Consider the following 17522-nt stretch of genomic DNA (forward strand, 5'->3'; position numbering starts at 1 on the left):
TTCCTCCCCTGTGAGAGGGCTGCACAATGTGCGTGTGGGTCAGCGTACCTGACGGAAAAGACCCTGGAACTGGCGCCGAGACAAGTCAAGATTTGTCCTTGAAAAATAAAGCTGGTCGTCAGCCTGCCACCATTACCCTTGATTGTTCGGCTTTTCCGCTGCTGCTGCTGTCGCTGGCCCCGTTGCGATTCGTGTAATGTAGGGAATCTAATAAGCTAGTGACCGTTGCCTGTTGCGCGATGCCGCAAGATCTGGAGAAAGAGGTTCAAAGTAGGTTCCTGTTGTTTGACCTGGCTTTGATTCAATTCCACGGACTAGAGTATTCCCAAAAATAGCTGCATCAGTACAATGATATGACGGCACAAACTGAGAGTGACGTTCCGGTCGCTCAATGGTCCAGATGGCATGAAATTAGGGATACTGCTTGGCTTGGATGGCAATCTAGACTTCCACGCGCACTACACACACCAAGAAAATCGGATGAAATCTGAGGCTGTCAATGCTGAAAGGTTGCTTGCGAGGACTCGGGCTAGCTCGGGCTGAACCGAGCCAAATTCAGCCTAGTGGACTTCTAGAAAGCTGTTTAGTGCAAATGCATTCTGTAGCATCCCCCGTCAAGGTACAGGGTAATTGAACAACAGCGTCTTGTTAAGATCCAGCAGTGAGCACTGACTCCGTGTTTATTCAAGTGTAACCCCGTTGTTGCTCCCTTGCTGTAAGAAGTGAGTTTGTAGTCTTGATACAGATGACCTACATATTTCACAGGTACGGTATTCCTGCTTATAATCCATCAACCCGTAATATAACTGCTTTCTGACAAGGATCTAGATCATATAGCCTGCACCATCGGGAGTCTACGGGCCTGGGGCCTACCAAGAATAATTCCCGAAGGGGTCCTGGGCAACTCTTCTTCTTTTGGCAATGGCCATTGCCCCCAACCAGCATGGTTGCGCCGCACAAATTGCAAACATCGTACGATGCGGATTTTCGTCCGTCTTGTCCCCTTGCTTCTGCAGTATGTATCCTCTACTAGAATAGGCAGCCCTGCAGCAGCCGCCCTTCAAGCACCGGCAATCGGAACGCAGATCGGGATGGCGCAGGCGGCATTCGGTTGACTGACGGGTCACGCGATGGTCAGTGCCAGCGCGAAAAGTGAGAAAAAGCAACGAGAAGGTGAGAGAAAAGGATGTCAGATGAAAACTTTTCCCCATCACCGACATTTGCTTCATATCATGCTGTTGTTGCTATTTTACACCTCCAAGGCACTACACCACTCAACGTATTGAGTACTAGGTAGTAAGCCAACAAACAGAGTTCAATCTAACACATTGAGTAATCGTCATCTTTTATTCAAGTGTTCAGAGACATTTCAGCTGCTTCAGGCTTTTAGCACAGCACTCGCACGACATCCTGGGAAACCTCCAATCTACACTAAGCATCAACTGGGTTCATCCATTACGGCTGTGGCTGCCCGAGGCGTACGGGGTCCTAAATGCGTGGCATTGCAGGGGTCACCCATTAAAGACTTTTGACATCCATGGCCTGATCTTTGTTCCGCCATGTGAGAGGGCGACTGACCATAATTTGTTCCAACGCCCGACTATCAACTCCCTCCCCACCTACATACTCCTAGAAAAGTTCTGACAACGGGAACTTGTTATTATACTTGGCAAGTGACCCAGTCGTCCCTGCTGAGCCTTAAAGGCTTTGATCGTACGACAAATGTCTTGAGCCCAGTACACATTGGGTCATACAAACTCTCTATACTCTTTCTCTCTCTCCCATCCTTGTCATCTGATTCGCTGCCCACTCGATTGAACCACGAGTCCGGAGAAACCATGTCGCATTTTTCCTCATTTCACCTGTTCTCTTCACTGCCCACCGAGATACGGCTGGAGATATGGCAGTATAGCTGCTCATCACCACGGGTAGTCGAAGTCTACTACGACGCAAAGCTGGACCAATGTACAACCATTACACCACCGCCCGCCATTCTCCAGGCCTGCTCCGAGGCTCGGCGTGAAGCTCTGCGCATCTACAAGCCGCTTTTTGGCACCTCGACGCATCGGGCCAGGATTTACTTTCACCCCCAGCTCGATACTCTCTACATACCACGGCCGCCGTCCATGGGGTACGACGACAATGCCAGGGACTTTGCCGAGCTGTGCACGGGAGCTTCCGAGGTTGTCAACTTGGCCCTCGACCACGTCAACCCCGCCATTAGGAAACCGTGGGAGACGTACAACAAGTATGCCTTGATGTCGAGCTTCCCCAAGGTCATGGAAGTCTACCTGGTGCTCGACTCGGTCGTAAATTGCGATCGTGCGGTCGGGAACAATGGCAACAGTGCAAAACACGGCTTCATCAAGTTGGCCGAGCCATTGGGCGACCCGACGGAGATTTGCAAACTACTCCAGGATGTCAAGATGTCCTTCACGTACGAGGTTGGTGCAGATTTTGGGACAGATGGAGGCGCTGAAGGAGTGCCAGAGCCGCCAGTCTTGGTTCTCAAGGCAAAGGTGGAAACCGACTATCTCCGGCTACTATGATGCAGTTGACATTGGAAAACCTTTGACAATTGCTGCGTACTCAACATCAATACCAGAGCCTCGGGGTTTAAATGGCTAGAAAGGAACCCGCGATCTTTTCAACTGTGTGTGCCACGCAAATCGAGCAGTTTTATCGCACGCATGAGCGAGGCAGATATATTGCGAAGGGACATTAATAAAATGGGTGAAGAGTTGTAATAAGTACAACCCTCCATGCATCAAACTATAATAGGGGTAAGTGCATCTCAGTCGCATCGACGACTGTGTATAAATAACAAAAGCCGCAAGGCGGGAAATGGAGGCCATTGGGGGATTGCATCGGCTGCAAGGAGTTAATGAACGGTCATTTTTGGGTCATGGGATGGGAAGCATCAACATTGTCGGCGTTTGATATGAGTTTATTGCGGTAGATAGTACTATCAAACACTATACCAACATCTATCGGAGAGGGGGACATATTATGTACCCTTTGTTGTGTTTCCCAATTAAGACCTTGGAATCTGCAAAACTTTACATGCATGGCCTAGGGTACTGTTGGAAGCAGTCCACGCAGCACTTGATGACACTCGCCGACACAAACGATTGTTGTAGTTGGTGACATTTCCTGGGCATCTTGAATACCTGTGTTAGCTCAAGTCCTTGAAAGGGCCGCGCTGTCTGAGGTTCGATGTGGGAATAAATCCTACTATTGTACATACCAGTCTTCCAGTTTCCCCCGAGTAACTGGACCGTTTACACAGCGCAGGGGACAGATATACAAGATGGTTTCAGCCCTTGCACTATATGACCAGAGACGACTATGGTGATAATGATAGACTGGAACCGGTTTGAACAAAGTGCCGCCAAGCAGTTGAGAAATAGACACCTATATATCTAGAGAGAAAAAAAAGTTCCAATATGCTCATGCCCGATGCCCGATGCCCAACTGCCCATTTCATTAGAGTGTAATTCTTGTCAGTCTCAACCATCAAATTGGAAAGATACCAAACTGCAATGGAGATCATGTCAAACCGTTTGTAGTATCTCATCAATTTTCCGTTTCCATTGCAAACGAGGAAAGCACGTCTTTTGTGCGTCTGGCTATTGTTACCCGCTTCGATATGTAGGCTCCCGCCATCAAGCTACATCATCATCGCTACTGCCATCTTGTTCCAACCAAGAAACAAAGACAACACATCAAATGGGGGTGTGGTCGAGTGGCAAGACATTCGCTTCGCAAGCGAAGGATCCCGAGTTCGAACCTCGGCATCTCCATTGCTTTTTTTTTTTTCCTTCTCAACTCTTTCTTTCTAGTCATCTTTCCTGCTTACCATTATTTATATCTTTATTTTTCACCATCTTCTAAACTGTTCAGCATACGCACCTCTCTATCCAGGTCAACAGATAGCCCCATTTTCATGTTTACATCCAATCCTGTCCCTTTAGATCTGTTAGACCTGGTCACCGACACGCACGGGTCCATCACGCGAGTGTCAGGGTGAGCCAGCCAGAGATTCATCATCCATTATGTGTGTGTGGGCTTGTGCCGGTTTCCAGTTCATCAGAACAAGCAGAAAAGACTGTTCGAGCTCCAGGCGCGTAGACTCTGATGAGTCTCACATCCAAGTAGTTCATGCGATCGATGTGGCTTGTGCAATATCTCTTAGTATCATATCTTGATACTCTGAAAGCGCCCGTATTTGATTTTGGATTCTCCATGATCGATATGCCAATGACCACCCACAAGAAGACCAAACGCCCGAGCAATGGATCAAAAGGCCAAACAGGTGTTGTTTTTTGTCCACCGGAGACGTGGCCGCCAGCGTCATGGAACAGTGTTAATATTTGGGTAACAGGGCACAATTGTATTTGTCTCCCACCTCTAACCAGCTGTTGTAGTTTCCCGCGAATGCTCGTGCTGAGTTTGTGATGCTAGCCAAGCCTTATATTATGAAAAAAAGGTTCATTCAATGTATCTGAAATCACTGCCCCAAATGTCTAATGATTATTTGAATTTGTATTGTAGTTCACTTAAAACCTGTCTGTGGCTTTCTTGGGTAACACCATGCTCCCTATGATGGGCAAATTTCACCATCAACATATAGCAGTACGCCTGCTCATTTGTAACCATTTGTTAAATGCCCTAGTTCCCTCGATCACGACAACCTCCAACTCTCTATTCCTCAGACACCTGAAGACCCTCTCGCAGGCCCTCAACCTTGAGCTCCTCACCCGTAGCACGCTTGTAGATATCTTGCACGTCGTCGGTGGTGGTCTCAAAGTGCGAAGTGGCATCGTAGCTCTTGGAGATGAAGATGTTGTCCTTGGAACCATCCTCAAGAGGCTCGTACAGCGGGATAGGGGGGCCCTGTAGGATTTCCAGTTAGCCGGACCGTCCCATATGCACATACATGTGTCTGTTGATCTCAAACTTACCAGGAATTGCTCCTCAATCTGGCCAAGACGCTCCAGACCAGGCTGGAGCTCGAGGTGGTGGTTGGCAGAGGTCTCGGCAATGGTCGAGACGATGGCAATGTAGTAGCCCTTGGGGCAAACGTTGTGTGCCGAGGAGATACAAGCAATGTAGATATCGTTCTTGCGGCCAACCTGGGACTGGGGAATGATGAGCTGAGCCGAGTCGGCGTCACCGGTACCAGCCAGAGGGTGCTTCAGCACGCAGATGGCCTTCAGGACGTGGCCGACGACCTTCACCTTCTGGGGGAAGTAGCTGGGGTCACCAAGGATGAACTTGGCCTTGGTCTCAAACTTCATCTCGGGCTCAATACCGCCCATGGTGGCCTTGATTCCGACGGCCTTGCTGCCTTCGTACAGAACCTCGTCGACAGAGGTGTTCAACATGTAGGTACCTCCGTAGATGGCCGACAGACGGGCAAAGCCCTGGGGGAGCTCGCCGAGACCGTACAGGGGGTAGATGTAGGGAGACTTTCCGTAGCGAGCCACCGAGTTACCGTAAAGGCGAATGCGCTCAATGGCCTCCGGAGCCTTACCGACGGCAGTGAGGTAGCTGTCATCGAGATACAGAGCCATGGCGTGGCCAATAAAGTCCCGGGTGCCGGTCTCGAGGCCAAACTTGTCGTAGACATCCTTCATGGAGACCGAGGAGAGGTCGAGACCTGAATGTCGTGGATTCGTCAGTCTGCATGACTTGCAACATGGTGATTCACTTGGATCACTCACCCTTGTGCGTGCTGGCATCGGCAGCGTCAAAAGTGCCTACCCACTCGATGAAGCTCTTCATACGGCGCTTCTCGAAGATGCCCATGAGGGGCGATCGCAGAGCTTCGGCGGCATCTGAGGGCACCTTGGCAACGGTGGCCTTGGAGGCAGCGCCTTGCTGGACGTAGCTGCCAGCAACCTGCTTGAACTCGAGGTAGCGGGTGACATCGGTAGAGACCAGGATGTTGGTCAGCTCTCCAGACGACATCAGCAGCTTGGGCACCAGGTCGATGTTCCAGTCTGCGGGACGGCCATACTTCTCCCAGGGCTTGGAGCCTTCTTGGAAGTTTCCGTACTTCTTGAATAGCTGTTTGTGATTGTCTTAGCCTGACTTGTTCCTATGTTCTATGGGTTTGGGCCGTGGTAGCGGTGGGTGAGGTTGATGATGGATAGGGGTTAGGGGTTCAAGCTCGGCGGACCACCATGGGAATGAAGAGTAGAATCGTACCGTTTCGAGGTTCACTGAAGCAGCCTCTCTGTTGTAAAGTTGATTAGTTGACATTCCAGGATAGACAAGATCTAAGGGGGAAAAGACTATTACTCACCCTCCGTAGTGGTCGTTGCGGTCAATGTGCAACACCTTCTTGCCCTTGACACTGAGAACACTTTATGCACCATGCTGATTAGCTCCTTGCTCTGGTTTTCAACGCTGTACAGTTGATCAAACCTACCCAGAGAGAATACACTCGGTCAGACCTGCGATTTCCTTGCGCGTCAGCCATCGTGCTCATATAGCAGCGTCGTTGTTCTTCTTCTGCCATCAACCGTGCCGGAGCTCCTGAACCCCACCAAGGAGGCACGCGGAAGAGCAGCACAGCAGACTTGCGGTGCGGGGCAGCAAACTCACCAGTGCCGAGCACAATGACATCGTATTCGGGGGCGATCTCATCCATGGTGTCGTGTGTGTTTTGTTTGCTGAGAGGGTATCAAAAGAAGAGAAAGAGTCGTAGAGTTGATAGCAACTAGTAACCAAGAAGAAAACGCAAGAGAAATGCTTCTTCTGGGGGAGTGAAAGAGAAAAAGTATCGGTGAAAGGGATGGCCGTTCTGGTGTTGTTCAATAAGGCCCCCGTTGGAGCTGCAACTTAGACCCATTTTGGGTCTGCAACCAATTGGCGGGGTCCCGCTTCGCATTTGGGGGGGCTCCAGTGCTCCATTGCCTGAGATGTGTCCCAGATGATCGCCATAGTCAATGCAGCTATCCGACCCAGGATCCTCAATTCTAATCCCAAATAGTCTGTCTGTCTGCCTGCCTAGTACTATGATTAGAACTGATGTCTCTTATTTCCACAATGTCAAACCAGAGACGGTTTTGCCTGAGAGCTTCGATTCTTATGGTGTCGCTCTCGAAGACTACTACTATCACAGGCAATGCGGCTCAATGTGATCTGCAAACAACACTAGGCTCTCTAGTACAAGGACGCCCATCATAAGCATTTTATGGAGCTGGCTTGTGCTCTAGGACGCAATGTCCAGAATATATTACACAATTTTACAGTACCCGGCTCCTATTCTCGAAGCCCATGGCCGTGCGAATCTATGACTCCCCCATTAGGTGTACAGACTCCTGGATTGAGCTCCGTGCGTCTCCACGCCTTATATAGTACATCTCAATATATTGCACACTAGAAGCCACTCGTTATGTCCTGGACACGGGCTGGCTGTCTGCTGACTTTGGTAGGGCGGATGGGTCAATCGTCACTTCTACAGGCTTTCCAGTCTCTTGTCTTGCACCCTCGGCCTCGATTGCCGGGGCACCTGCCACCTCTTCATCAAAATAGTTCTTCGGGGTGTATGGGTTGTTCGTGTTGGCGAGATCGACCTCCGGATCTTGCTCGGCCAGGTCCCTCGCGTCCTCCCATGCGTAATAACGCTCAGTGAGGGCCTGCTTAATAGACTTCATTGTCTTTGATACCTGTCAAAAGGGGAAGGGAAATTAGCATGGTCCACATATCACGATGGCTTCGTGTTCTTCTGGAAAACGTACCGCTCGCATCCTCTCCTTGCTCTCCTCCTCGCCCGTCTTGAACTTGAGTCTCGTCCTCTCCCTGCTCGCCGTTGCGATTCTGTTCCTCTCCTTCACGCAGACCCACCACAGCTTGTGCAGGTCATCCCAGCTCTTGTGTCGCAGTTCTTCAACAGTCCAAGAGCGTCCATGTTGTGCCTCAGCTTCCGGATCCAGTAATGACCTCTCCTTGTCGTAGAAGAACTCGTACAAGCCATGCTTGGGATCTGTCTTGACCTCGTCCGCCGGGTTATACTCGGCTGGCTCAGGTAGTTCGTAGCCATCAACTGCCATGCGTGCCTTTGTTCCGGATCGATAGATTGCCGAGAGACCTCGAAGTCTGCTGTTGTCACGCCTGGGCTTGCGCATCTCGAGCGAGGCAGTGGTCGAGAAAGGGGCCGATGCAGAGTTCGGGGACGAGCGCGCGGCCAGAGCCAGGCATTGCGAGGGAGCGCGCTGAGTAGAACGCTGCAGAATCCGACCGATCACCGGTCGGATGGTTGTTGGACTAGCCATTGTATCTTTCGATCGTCCAAACCTCGGGTTCGAGGTCGTAATTTTGGCGATGGCAGTCTCAATTGCAGATCGGGCTGAAGCCTTGCAAGGTCGCGAGCTCAAGCTAGGAATTTTTCTATGTGGCGCACAGACATTGAGCGCCACACTTCTACGCCACATGTAGTATAGCATTACTTCCCACCTCCTCGATTCGTGAGTGTCATAATACATTCGAGACCTTGGAACAAGTGTCCGTTTTCAGGCAGAATATGAACAATTTAATACAAATTATGACGTTTTTTTTTTCCCAGTATAAAATGAAGTCAAACATTTACGTGTCAGCTATCATCCACAGCCATCACCGCATTGCTACGCCCAACCACAATATACTCACTTTGTAATTCAAAAAGTTCAATTGGTTTCAACTCAAAGATTCATTTATGAGGTAAAACTTGTGAGGAACATTTTCTGTCGCGGGTTCTTTGCGTCCTTTAATATAGTGCTTGAGGTACACAAGATGGTATCTAAAGGTATGACTGTGTATTGGTCGATCCTGTGCTTCGCTTGTGTTGTTACTTTGGGTGCGTGCACTCGAAGTCTATGGTGCAGAGGCAAGATGATTTCCTAGGGAGAACCACCATGATGCAGTTCAACTACTGGCTCAAGGCGCACCCGGAAATCTGATTGTCCATCTCGGAAGTACTATTATCACTTTCGGATTAGTCAAAAGTCACTCCCTTTTCAGAATTACTATTATCTATGGGTTTTACAGCTCGAAGCTCAATGAATTTGGGAGACCGAAACTCGTGATGCTAATCCTGCGAGAAACCAATCAGGGAGAGCTTGTAACAACAGATCATGAGAACATCCAAGTACACTATCAGAATGGCCCAGCCATACGATCAGTCGTACTTCTCCGGTAGCGATAGGCTTATGAATGCTTTTACGAGTGTCAGCTTCTACAGCGACCTCATATATGGCTCTCAGCCCTACACAGAGGCCAAGCGTTCACATACTTTCTGTAAATCTGGATATCCGCACAACTAGGGCTGAGGATAAAGTGTAAGATTCCCTATGAGAAACAACTAAAAGTTTGCGTCCTCTTCGAATGCCTAGGCGCTTCGGAGGACCCATCAAATGAGGCTCCTTGTACTCCTCAAGTTGATGGGTGGATTTGAACAAATTTTAAGGGGAATTGGACGCCCCCAGACATGCTAAAGTCATGCAAACTCCATCCAGAGGATAGAGATTGCAATGCAGTGTAAATTTACAGCTACCCGGCACCCGTACACACTTTTGCGCCGAAAGAAAGGATATAGTAATTGGCAAGAAGGGAGTTGGAAATTTCTGGATGTTTTGCATAATTACTTCCCTAATAAGCGAGTTTTTTTTTAAAAAAAAAAAGTTCTGTCTGGTTTACTTAGGGATATTCGGCATATATCTATAATTTACAACCTGCGAATCTCCTTGGGCGGGAGCCGTATTATACATGACATCAATAGTTGTTCATTAGTACGGATATACTCGCAAATGAATAATGCGGCGGAATAATTAAGATAAATCACAAGTTGCAGATTTCTTTTTCTTTCTCAATGAGGATAGTGCAAATAATATTCTGCTCGGCTGCCACCTGCCTAGGTATGAACTACTCGGTGGCTGCTCTCTTTGGGCTACAGAGGTGTAATCTGAACAAAAAACTTGGACCTTTTGATCATTTCTCATTATTCTGAGACCTTTCGTTCGCAAAGTCTGCATCATTCTCATACGTTCCATCTTGGGGTGCAAGGTGATAGGTATCTGTGTGGCACCTGCTTCCTGAGTCTTATATTCAGGTCACATGGGAGGACAAATCACAAAATCCGAGAATACAATTGCTTATTCCATGCAATTCCTAGTTTCGTGTGAGCGTGCTTCGCTTGAGAGACGCATGGAGAGGCTTTTTTTTTTTTTTTAAAACCATTTACAAGCGAGGCAGCCGCGCAATTCAAGGACTCTCTTTTGAAGTGCATGTTGAAGTACTTATGCGATGTTTGACATGAACATGCCGAGTACATATCCAACCAACTATGTCCGAACCGGCGACCGGTCAAAAGTGAGCACTTGAGTCAAAAGCATTGTTAATCAAGTCCTGACACCTTCCCAAAGCATAAGCCTAGAATTACATTCATGCAAACCTTGCACCTGAGAATTGCCGCAGGGCTGAGGGTAAAGGTTGTGATCGTGGTCATCTCTCACGATCAGTTTTTGAACACGGAGTAAGTGAACAATTGTTGAGCACTCGAAGGGAAAAGGCTCATGTCGACCCGACATTCGTCGATAAGTAGTCCCAAAAAGAAGTTGTCACCAGCCTCCTTTACAAGCCAGATTCGAACCGGTGTCTTATATCGCTTGTTTAGGTTTCGCCAAAGGACTCACGCCGCAAAAAATGCATCTCACGCCCCCCAAAGACAGTATATCTGCTTCCGAACCAATAGCAGCGACATGCGACGTGCTACGCTACACAGCTGATTTTGTATATGGATTTATCCTCCCCGGAAAATCCATCCGCGAGCCGGGCGGCACCTGCATGAATTACTTTTCTTTTTCTCGTCCTCCCAACCCTGAGGCGCATACGACTGCAGCAAAGTATCTGTACATTGAGAACATAGGGAACTTCTTCGGCCACAATCGTGAGAGAGGGGAGAAAAAAAAGGTTAAAACAAAGGGGAAGAGAAACAGGTCAAGGCGTTTTTGCAACGTTACGCAATGATGCACCGACAATTACCGACAGTAAGAAAAACCGTAATGATGCTGCCGCCACTTCAGCTTCTTTGACTTATACATCTTCCAAGCATATCCGTGCCTTGGTATACATCGCTCTCGTACGATTCATGCGCAACAATCGGGGGGATGTACTCTGTATGTCAAAGCCAAACGCCTGATTTGTAGCCAAGTCCTTGTATGATTTTTTGTTCATTGGCCATCATTTAATATCAGCTATTGCCCTGCTGTTTAATGTGACATGTGATATGATCACCTCAGACACCCCCGCGATAGCGGCTAGTGCAGAGAACAATGCCCTCACGTGCTCGGTGAGCATTTCTCAACAGTCATATAAATGTGTATACCCGCTTGGAGACTGAATGATGTAGGTTTGCTGCTACGGCTAAGGCATGGGTATCCGTACCTGTTCAATTACGAACAGTTGCGCCAGGAATATGCACCTGAACTAATGCAACAAGGAGCCAAAAAAAAAAAAAAAAAAAAAAAAAGACACTTCATATATGCATTATAAAATTGTGATTCGACAAGTGTCAAGTACAAGTCTCTACTTTTATCTCGCCCCTTCAAGTGTAGACCCACCGGTTCATGCTCGATCTGCGGCCCTGTCGTCGTTGTCGAATCAATCGGGATACTATAGACTCGAGCAGCGCAACCCGTCAAGCGGGAAGGGCAGTACAGGTTATCAGATTCGGAACAATGATCGCCGATTTATTGCAGGAAGATTGACCCCTTGCATCGCGCGAAACCAGAAGAAAGCAGCACAGCATAGGCGGCCGAGCCAGATACTATCATTTTACTAAAAGTTGATGACCGATTGAGACAAGTAAAGCCAACCCGGCAAAAGAGCCCAGTCTTGTCGCATATCATGGAGTAGAGAACAAAACATGAACAGAGCATTTCGATCATCCATGTTAATATTGTTGAGTTGGTCTCCGTGCTCCAAATTCCGTATGCCAAAATCTTGAAAGTAATTCCAAACAGGTCGTCAGCCATGAAGACTGGGAAAAGTATAATGCAAGGATGTCAATAATTCGTAGTGGTCACTCTGGGTTTAGGAAGACCCTGACAACCAGCTGCCTCAGTGCCCTCAGTCATGTCAGCCCTACAATTAGACATGCGAACTCGTCTAGATGTCGTAACTCCTACCATCTTATGCGGTATATTCACTAGATGTACCTGTGCGATGCCGACTCTGAGGCGTTTGGACCTTCAGAATGTAACAAGGTCGAGCATACGTCAATAGCATACGATTTGTGTTGTCTCTGCCATAAGACTCAAAAGTCACACGGCCTTGTTGATATTGAACCTTGTTACGAGTCCCATGTTCTTGTCACAGCCACGAGAGGGTTCGTTACGAGTGAGTGACGAACTAATAATGGTGGGCGAAAATAACGAGGGGTTCTCTACCATGTGCTGACGCGGCCACGGACGGTAGAGCTGACGTGGTGTCTTGGGTTCGTCGTCAGGATGACCTTTATATCATTCGACTCGCTTTCGTAATACATCGTGTTTCGAACGGGCGACGGGAGACGTAAGCGTTGGGAGAGAAAAGGGCGGATGAGAGATTACGTCGTCAAGAAGCTGCGAGGTAGATGGATGCAGCTTGCCATGAGCATTCAAATTTGTGACGACAATTCAAGCCCGGTAAAACGGACAAGGGCATGCATACACTTATTCATGATTTCAGGCCTACAACGAGAAATTCATCGAGAGCCCTTGAATTGCACATAAAACCAGGGACGCATAATTGTATTGTGGTGCCCTTTTGCAGGCTTGCTTACATGGTGGATCTTTTTGACTCGGCTTCCCGGAATGGCTTCCTATCAACGGCTGCCCGAAAACAAAGACTCCATCCGTCGGGATACTGGGGAAGGTTTTTTGGTTGCAGAAAAACATGTTACCCGTGTGGACCACAATGGATGGCCTTGTAAATGGAGTATTTAACATGTCTTGGGAAATGTTTAAAAAATGGAGTCAAGCTACCCTTGGCCCATATCAGCCTGATGTGCTGCTGGACTGGAGACGGCGGGAGGCTGAGGGAAGGTGTGGGATTGGATCTCAAGTGAACCGAGAGCCTCTCTTCCTTCTCCAGTCCAGCGAGGTCCAGCTCCTCTGACTCCTCCCCCGGGGCACCAAGTTAAGGCCAGGTCCAGCGGCAGCGGGCTGGCGGCCACACCAAAACTCAATGCCACCAACCCGGAAGCTTCAGATCGGATGGAGCATGGAGCCTCCTCCCACTTCAAAAACCCGCAGCCCGCAATGGAGACACCAAGGGAGAAAAAAAAAAGATGGCACACAGGAGCGGGAGCGCCAGGCCAGGCACCGACAACACCAGAGATGGCATCGGCTTGTGGAGTCCTTTTCCAAGTTCCCGCCGCTCGAGCAAAGTTAAACAGCTGGAGATGGTGTTCCAAGTGGGCTTTTGTTTAAAAAAAGGGTCTACCAAGGCAGAAAGTATGGCATCTCCATATTCAATATCAAACAAACTACTGCCACAGCCAACCAGGACACAGACACAAGATGCATGAACACACATAGACATACAGAGTATACACATGTAAACGGAACGCCGAGCGACAGACGACGATGAATAGATAGCAGAAACGTCCGCGATCGCTTCTCCCGCAACAGCACTGCGGAATATTGCGTACAACGTAGAACATCGGAGTGCCCGAGTATGAGAAGAAACGGCGAAAGACCATGAAAAAGCTTTAGCATCGAGAAACCAGCCTTGTAACAGGTATCGCCGCCTCACAAGCCTGGGATCTTGGCTCGATCTTGGGGTGCTTCGCGGCAGTTCAAATTCTTTGTTGCCTCCCCTCCAAGTCAGCAGCAAGACCAAAAAAAGGACGGCGCGATCGGATGATTGGAAAGCATTGCATCATCATATCAGCACACCAAGGACTGGCGTGCCGAATATAGTATTATGTAGCGTATACGAGATCATCACCACACCATGTTGCCATGAGCCGAGAGCCCATTGACAGCTTCCGTATCATGCGAGCCCGGAGACGGCGGCGCCTCTCGGATATCTTTCTGGCCCTGCTACTACTACTACCACTACTACGTATGATGACTGGGAAGGTCGCGCGACTCAGGAACTGCTTCGTATCGAGAGAGAGAGAGATGCGCGGTTCAGGAATGTGGCAATCACGGTCGGACCTTGTTGTGCTTCCCCTCCCCAGCTCCCTACTTACTCCCGGACATCTCTCCGAAATCAGGAGAGAGATGTGAGGGAATAGGAGGCAGAGAGAGAGAAAGACAAGGGAAATATGCCTACCACCCACACGTGTCACGATGAACTAGAAGATCAAAACAAATGTGCAAGGCTTTTGACGCGTTCTGTCTTGGGGGGACCCTTTCGCTGTTCGTCCAAAACTGACTCGAGAAGCATCTCGGCGGAATGCGCTGTTGGCAAAAGAGAGTCAGTTCAGTTTAGATCAGTCAGGGTCCTCCAAGCCCTGTTCAAAGCTGGCAGCAAAACAAAACTGACCACGGGCGTTGGCTGTCCCATGTTACCATGGCGTGGGATTGCTGTTCCGGCGGTGAACCTCAAACAGGTTAGATTTAAAAGAGTGCAAGCTATTGTGTATTCCCTGCGTCCAGGGGGGAGGAGAAGAAGAAGAGAGGGAACAGCGTGAAAACGTTCCGATTAAGCGCCTCCCCCCCCTCCCCCCAATCTAATCCCGTTAGCCAAGATGCCCACATGGACTGGTAAATAGTCTCCTGAATTCTGCCAGCCCACCCCAGCAAACACTAGCCGCCGAAAAAGGCACGAAGGCGGAAAGCAGCGACACTTCTGATCATGTAATAGCAATAACTAGCATTGAGTGAGAGCAAAAGGCCGTTCAAACACACGTAGAAAGCAGCAAATAAACCACAAAGAGAAAAACCCGGCCGAACACTCCTCCTGGGTCGTCATGCCGCCCAGATTACGCAACGCACTAGGTATCAAATAGGCAAGGACACGCGCTTCTCAATCTGGCGGTAAGGACCAGGTTGGTAGTTGAGGAAATCAGTTCTCAGATCATGTCCAGTAGTAGCTATGCTACTATGTAGTAACTCTACGAACAATGCCCTGCCTCCCAGTCTTTCCACCGAAGAAAAAAGAGCACACACATATACACCGTTTTAGCAATAGGTACGTATACCCAACACATCCAAGACAGCTTACCAAATACACGTACCTTGGCCACCAAGACATCTCCGCTTCAAGGGGTGGATTTTGTTCAGGTGAAGGAAGATGCTTGTACAGATCGTCGTTGACCGCGTGGCCCCCACATTTAATAGAGAGAAAGAAAGAAAAGAATCCAAAGCTCGGTTCTATCTATCTCATTTGTGCTATACGTACTGCATAGCATATGTACGTACGAACGCTGTGAGAAAAGAGATACGTGAAATGCTGAAGAACACCTAAATTATGCACAAGCTGCATAAATCATCTCAGATAAGGTAATATCGCGGCAAGTGCCGGGAGGGAAGAGAAAGCGAATCGCCTGCCAATAGCGTTTTGAACGTACTATTCTTTGTACTGTGGTGATATGGGTAAGTTTTAGCCTTGCATGAAGTAGAATTGGCTCGTGCGGGTGCAAGTTGTGCAATTTTGGTGCTGTTCAGCTGTATGATTGCGCTTTTGAGAGGCCCCCGTCGGTACTTCGTAGGGGGTCTAAAATATACGCCTGCAACCACAGTACAATAATAACCGAACTACTGGATGGGATAGGATTTGGGGAATGTGTAGAGATAGAGTAATGATTATCAAAAGAGACGACATCGAAACATCCCACGCTCCAAGGGGCTTGGCAGATATCGAGTTGGCATAGATGCATCGGTATCTGCCCACGGCAGTTCACCTGCCTGAAACACATTACAGATACCACAGATGTGCGATCGACTTATGGTAACTCTACACACAGCAGGTTGTCTCTGTCTATTTCCCCCCTCATCGCATGGTGAGAGTTACGAGACGACGAGGTGGTGGTAGTGGTTGCTGGGTAGTAAGTAAATCAAGTAGCTAGGTACGTGTCTAGCACACCAAAGCCCAAAGAAGCTATTGTTGGAAACCTTTGGTAAGTATACATCGTACCCTGCCCTGCAACTATGAAATCAGAGGGACCATCGAGACGTGAGTGAAACTACTGTTGCACTCACTGCTCGGAAAATCCGCGCACATCTTGGACATACATTCACCATTTCTTGGTTGAGCCTAGGTAAGCAATAGGTGTGCTGCAGGTAGTAGTTGGTTGTATGCATGCATGTACCTGTACCCAGTGACAAGGGGGGGAAATAAATCATATTATGAGAGTCAGTCCTACCAGAATTGGCATTGGTATGGGAACATGCCTTCCGGGTCCCTCTGTTACCCGAACCGCGAACTCACCAGGGCTGTTCGGTAGCCTGCCGGCAATAGTGCCATGGCCTTTTTTTCTTCTTCCCTTTTGTTCCCTTCTCGATCGAGGGCCACAATAAGACCGATCATAGCATCTAATTCTCAGCTCGCACCATCGCATGTGCAATCAAAGCGAATCTAGGATGAGAATTTCTCACATACCTACTGTGTGAGAGGAACACAACCGAGGCTCGAAACATCATCATGAATGAACATTTGGATATACTTTCCGTAATCGTCATGGAATGTGGACAGCCAGGTTGAGTGGTCATTTTGCCATATAGAGACACCTCGTATTATCATTGTCTGGCGACAAATGGTGCGTCATCAGACTCGTTGATGGGTTGCAATGGTTTTTTTTCCCAACTGTGAAATCGCGGAATCAGCGCGTGTTTCCATGACTCGCATGTGTGCTTATGAGAAGTGCTGTGCCATCTCATTGGTTGTTATATAGCGGCGGGGGTTTTTTTTTTTCCTCGGTCTCTTAGCAATGACAGAACAAAGTCTGTTTTTGTGCATGATCAAGGCCGAATGGTTTGATAGTTGCATCCCATGAAGAGACTGACGATGATGTGAGACGACAACCGTGACAGGTCATGTCGTGCTTACGATTGTGAACAATCTGACTCGAGGGCAGCTAGACCTCATTGTGGTTTTAATCTCTTTCTGCTTTCGAGGGAATTTTCCCATACATAATGCAAGCTCAACCGTCAGCCAAAAAACGGCTCTCCCTCGGGAGAGCGACTTCTTCTGATGAAGGCATCTGCTGTTGTTTCATTGACCTGGACTGCAGAGCAGATCTGAAGGTCAATACCAAGATACGTCTTCCTCATTTTTTTTTTTGGAAATACCTAGCCTTGCTCAACACTACTCCCTTCTGTCGTGTAGATGTCCCAGGCACGGGCTTAGGTTTGTGCTCCCCATCGCCAGTCACCGAGTTCCAGCGGATTGCCTAGGTTGGTAGTCCGGCCGAATTACAAACCCCTGTCCAAGCAGGGGTGAGCTGCTTGGGAAGAAGAGAAAGACATATGTAGAAGAAGAATTAAACGATGGTGTATCTGGAATACTGCAAATGCGACTCGTAATTGGCATTCGGAATGAGAGGA

At 48.6% G+C, this 17522-nt stretch overlaps 3 protein-coding genes across 3 annotated transcripts; 1 reads left to right on the forward strand and 2 right to left on the reverse strand.

Moving 5' to 3' along the window:
* Positions 1-1838: 1838 nt before the first annotated feature.
* On the forward strand, positions 1839-2549 carry PFICI_05626 (uncharacterized protein; the record flags this gene model as incomplete). Its single annotated transcript, XM_007834207.1, has 1 exon — positions 1839-2549. The coding sequence occupies one exon, from the start codon at positions 1839-1841 to the stop codon at positions 2547-2549; it is 711 nt and encodes a 236-aa protein (XP_007832398.1).
* Positions 2550-4704: 2155 nt separating this feature from the next.
* PFICI_05627 (Rab GDP-dissociation inhibitor) lies at positions 4705-6658 on the reverse strand (the record flags this gene model as incomplete). The annotated part of the gene is made up of 7 exons (XM_007834208.1): positions 4705-4896; positions 4965-5662; positions 5727-6072; positions 6214-6241; positions 6311-6370; positions 6437-6461; positions 6613-6658. The coding sequence occupies 7 exons, from the start codon at positions 6656-6658 to the stop codon at positions 4705-4707; spliced, it is 1395 nt and encodes a 464-aa protein (XP_007832399.1).
* A 745-nt stretch (positions 6659-7403) lies between these two features.
* Positions 7404-8285, reverse strand: PFICI_05628 (uncharacterized protein; the record flags this gene model as incomplete). The annotated part of the gene is made up of 2 exons (XM_007834209.1): positions 7404-7679; positions 7752-8285. 2 exons carry the CDS (start codon positions 8283-8285, stop codon positions 7404-7406), a joined length of 810 nt encoding a protein of 269 aa, XP_007832400.1.
* Between the last annotated feature and the right edge of the window lie 9237 nt (positions 8286-17522).

The sequence above is a fragment of the Pestalotiopsis fici genome (genome assembly GCF_000516985.1).
Source record: "Pestalotiopsis fici W106-1 unplaced genomic scaffold PFICI_Scf_3, whole genome shotgun sequence".
Taxonomy (NCBI): domain Eukaryota; kingdom Fungi; phylum Ascomycota; class Sordariomycetes; order Amphisphaeriales; family Sporocadaceae; genus Pestalotiopsis; species Pestalotiopsis fici.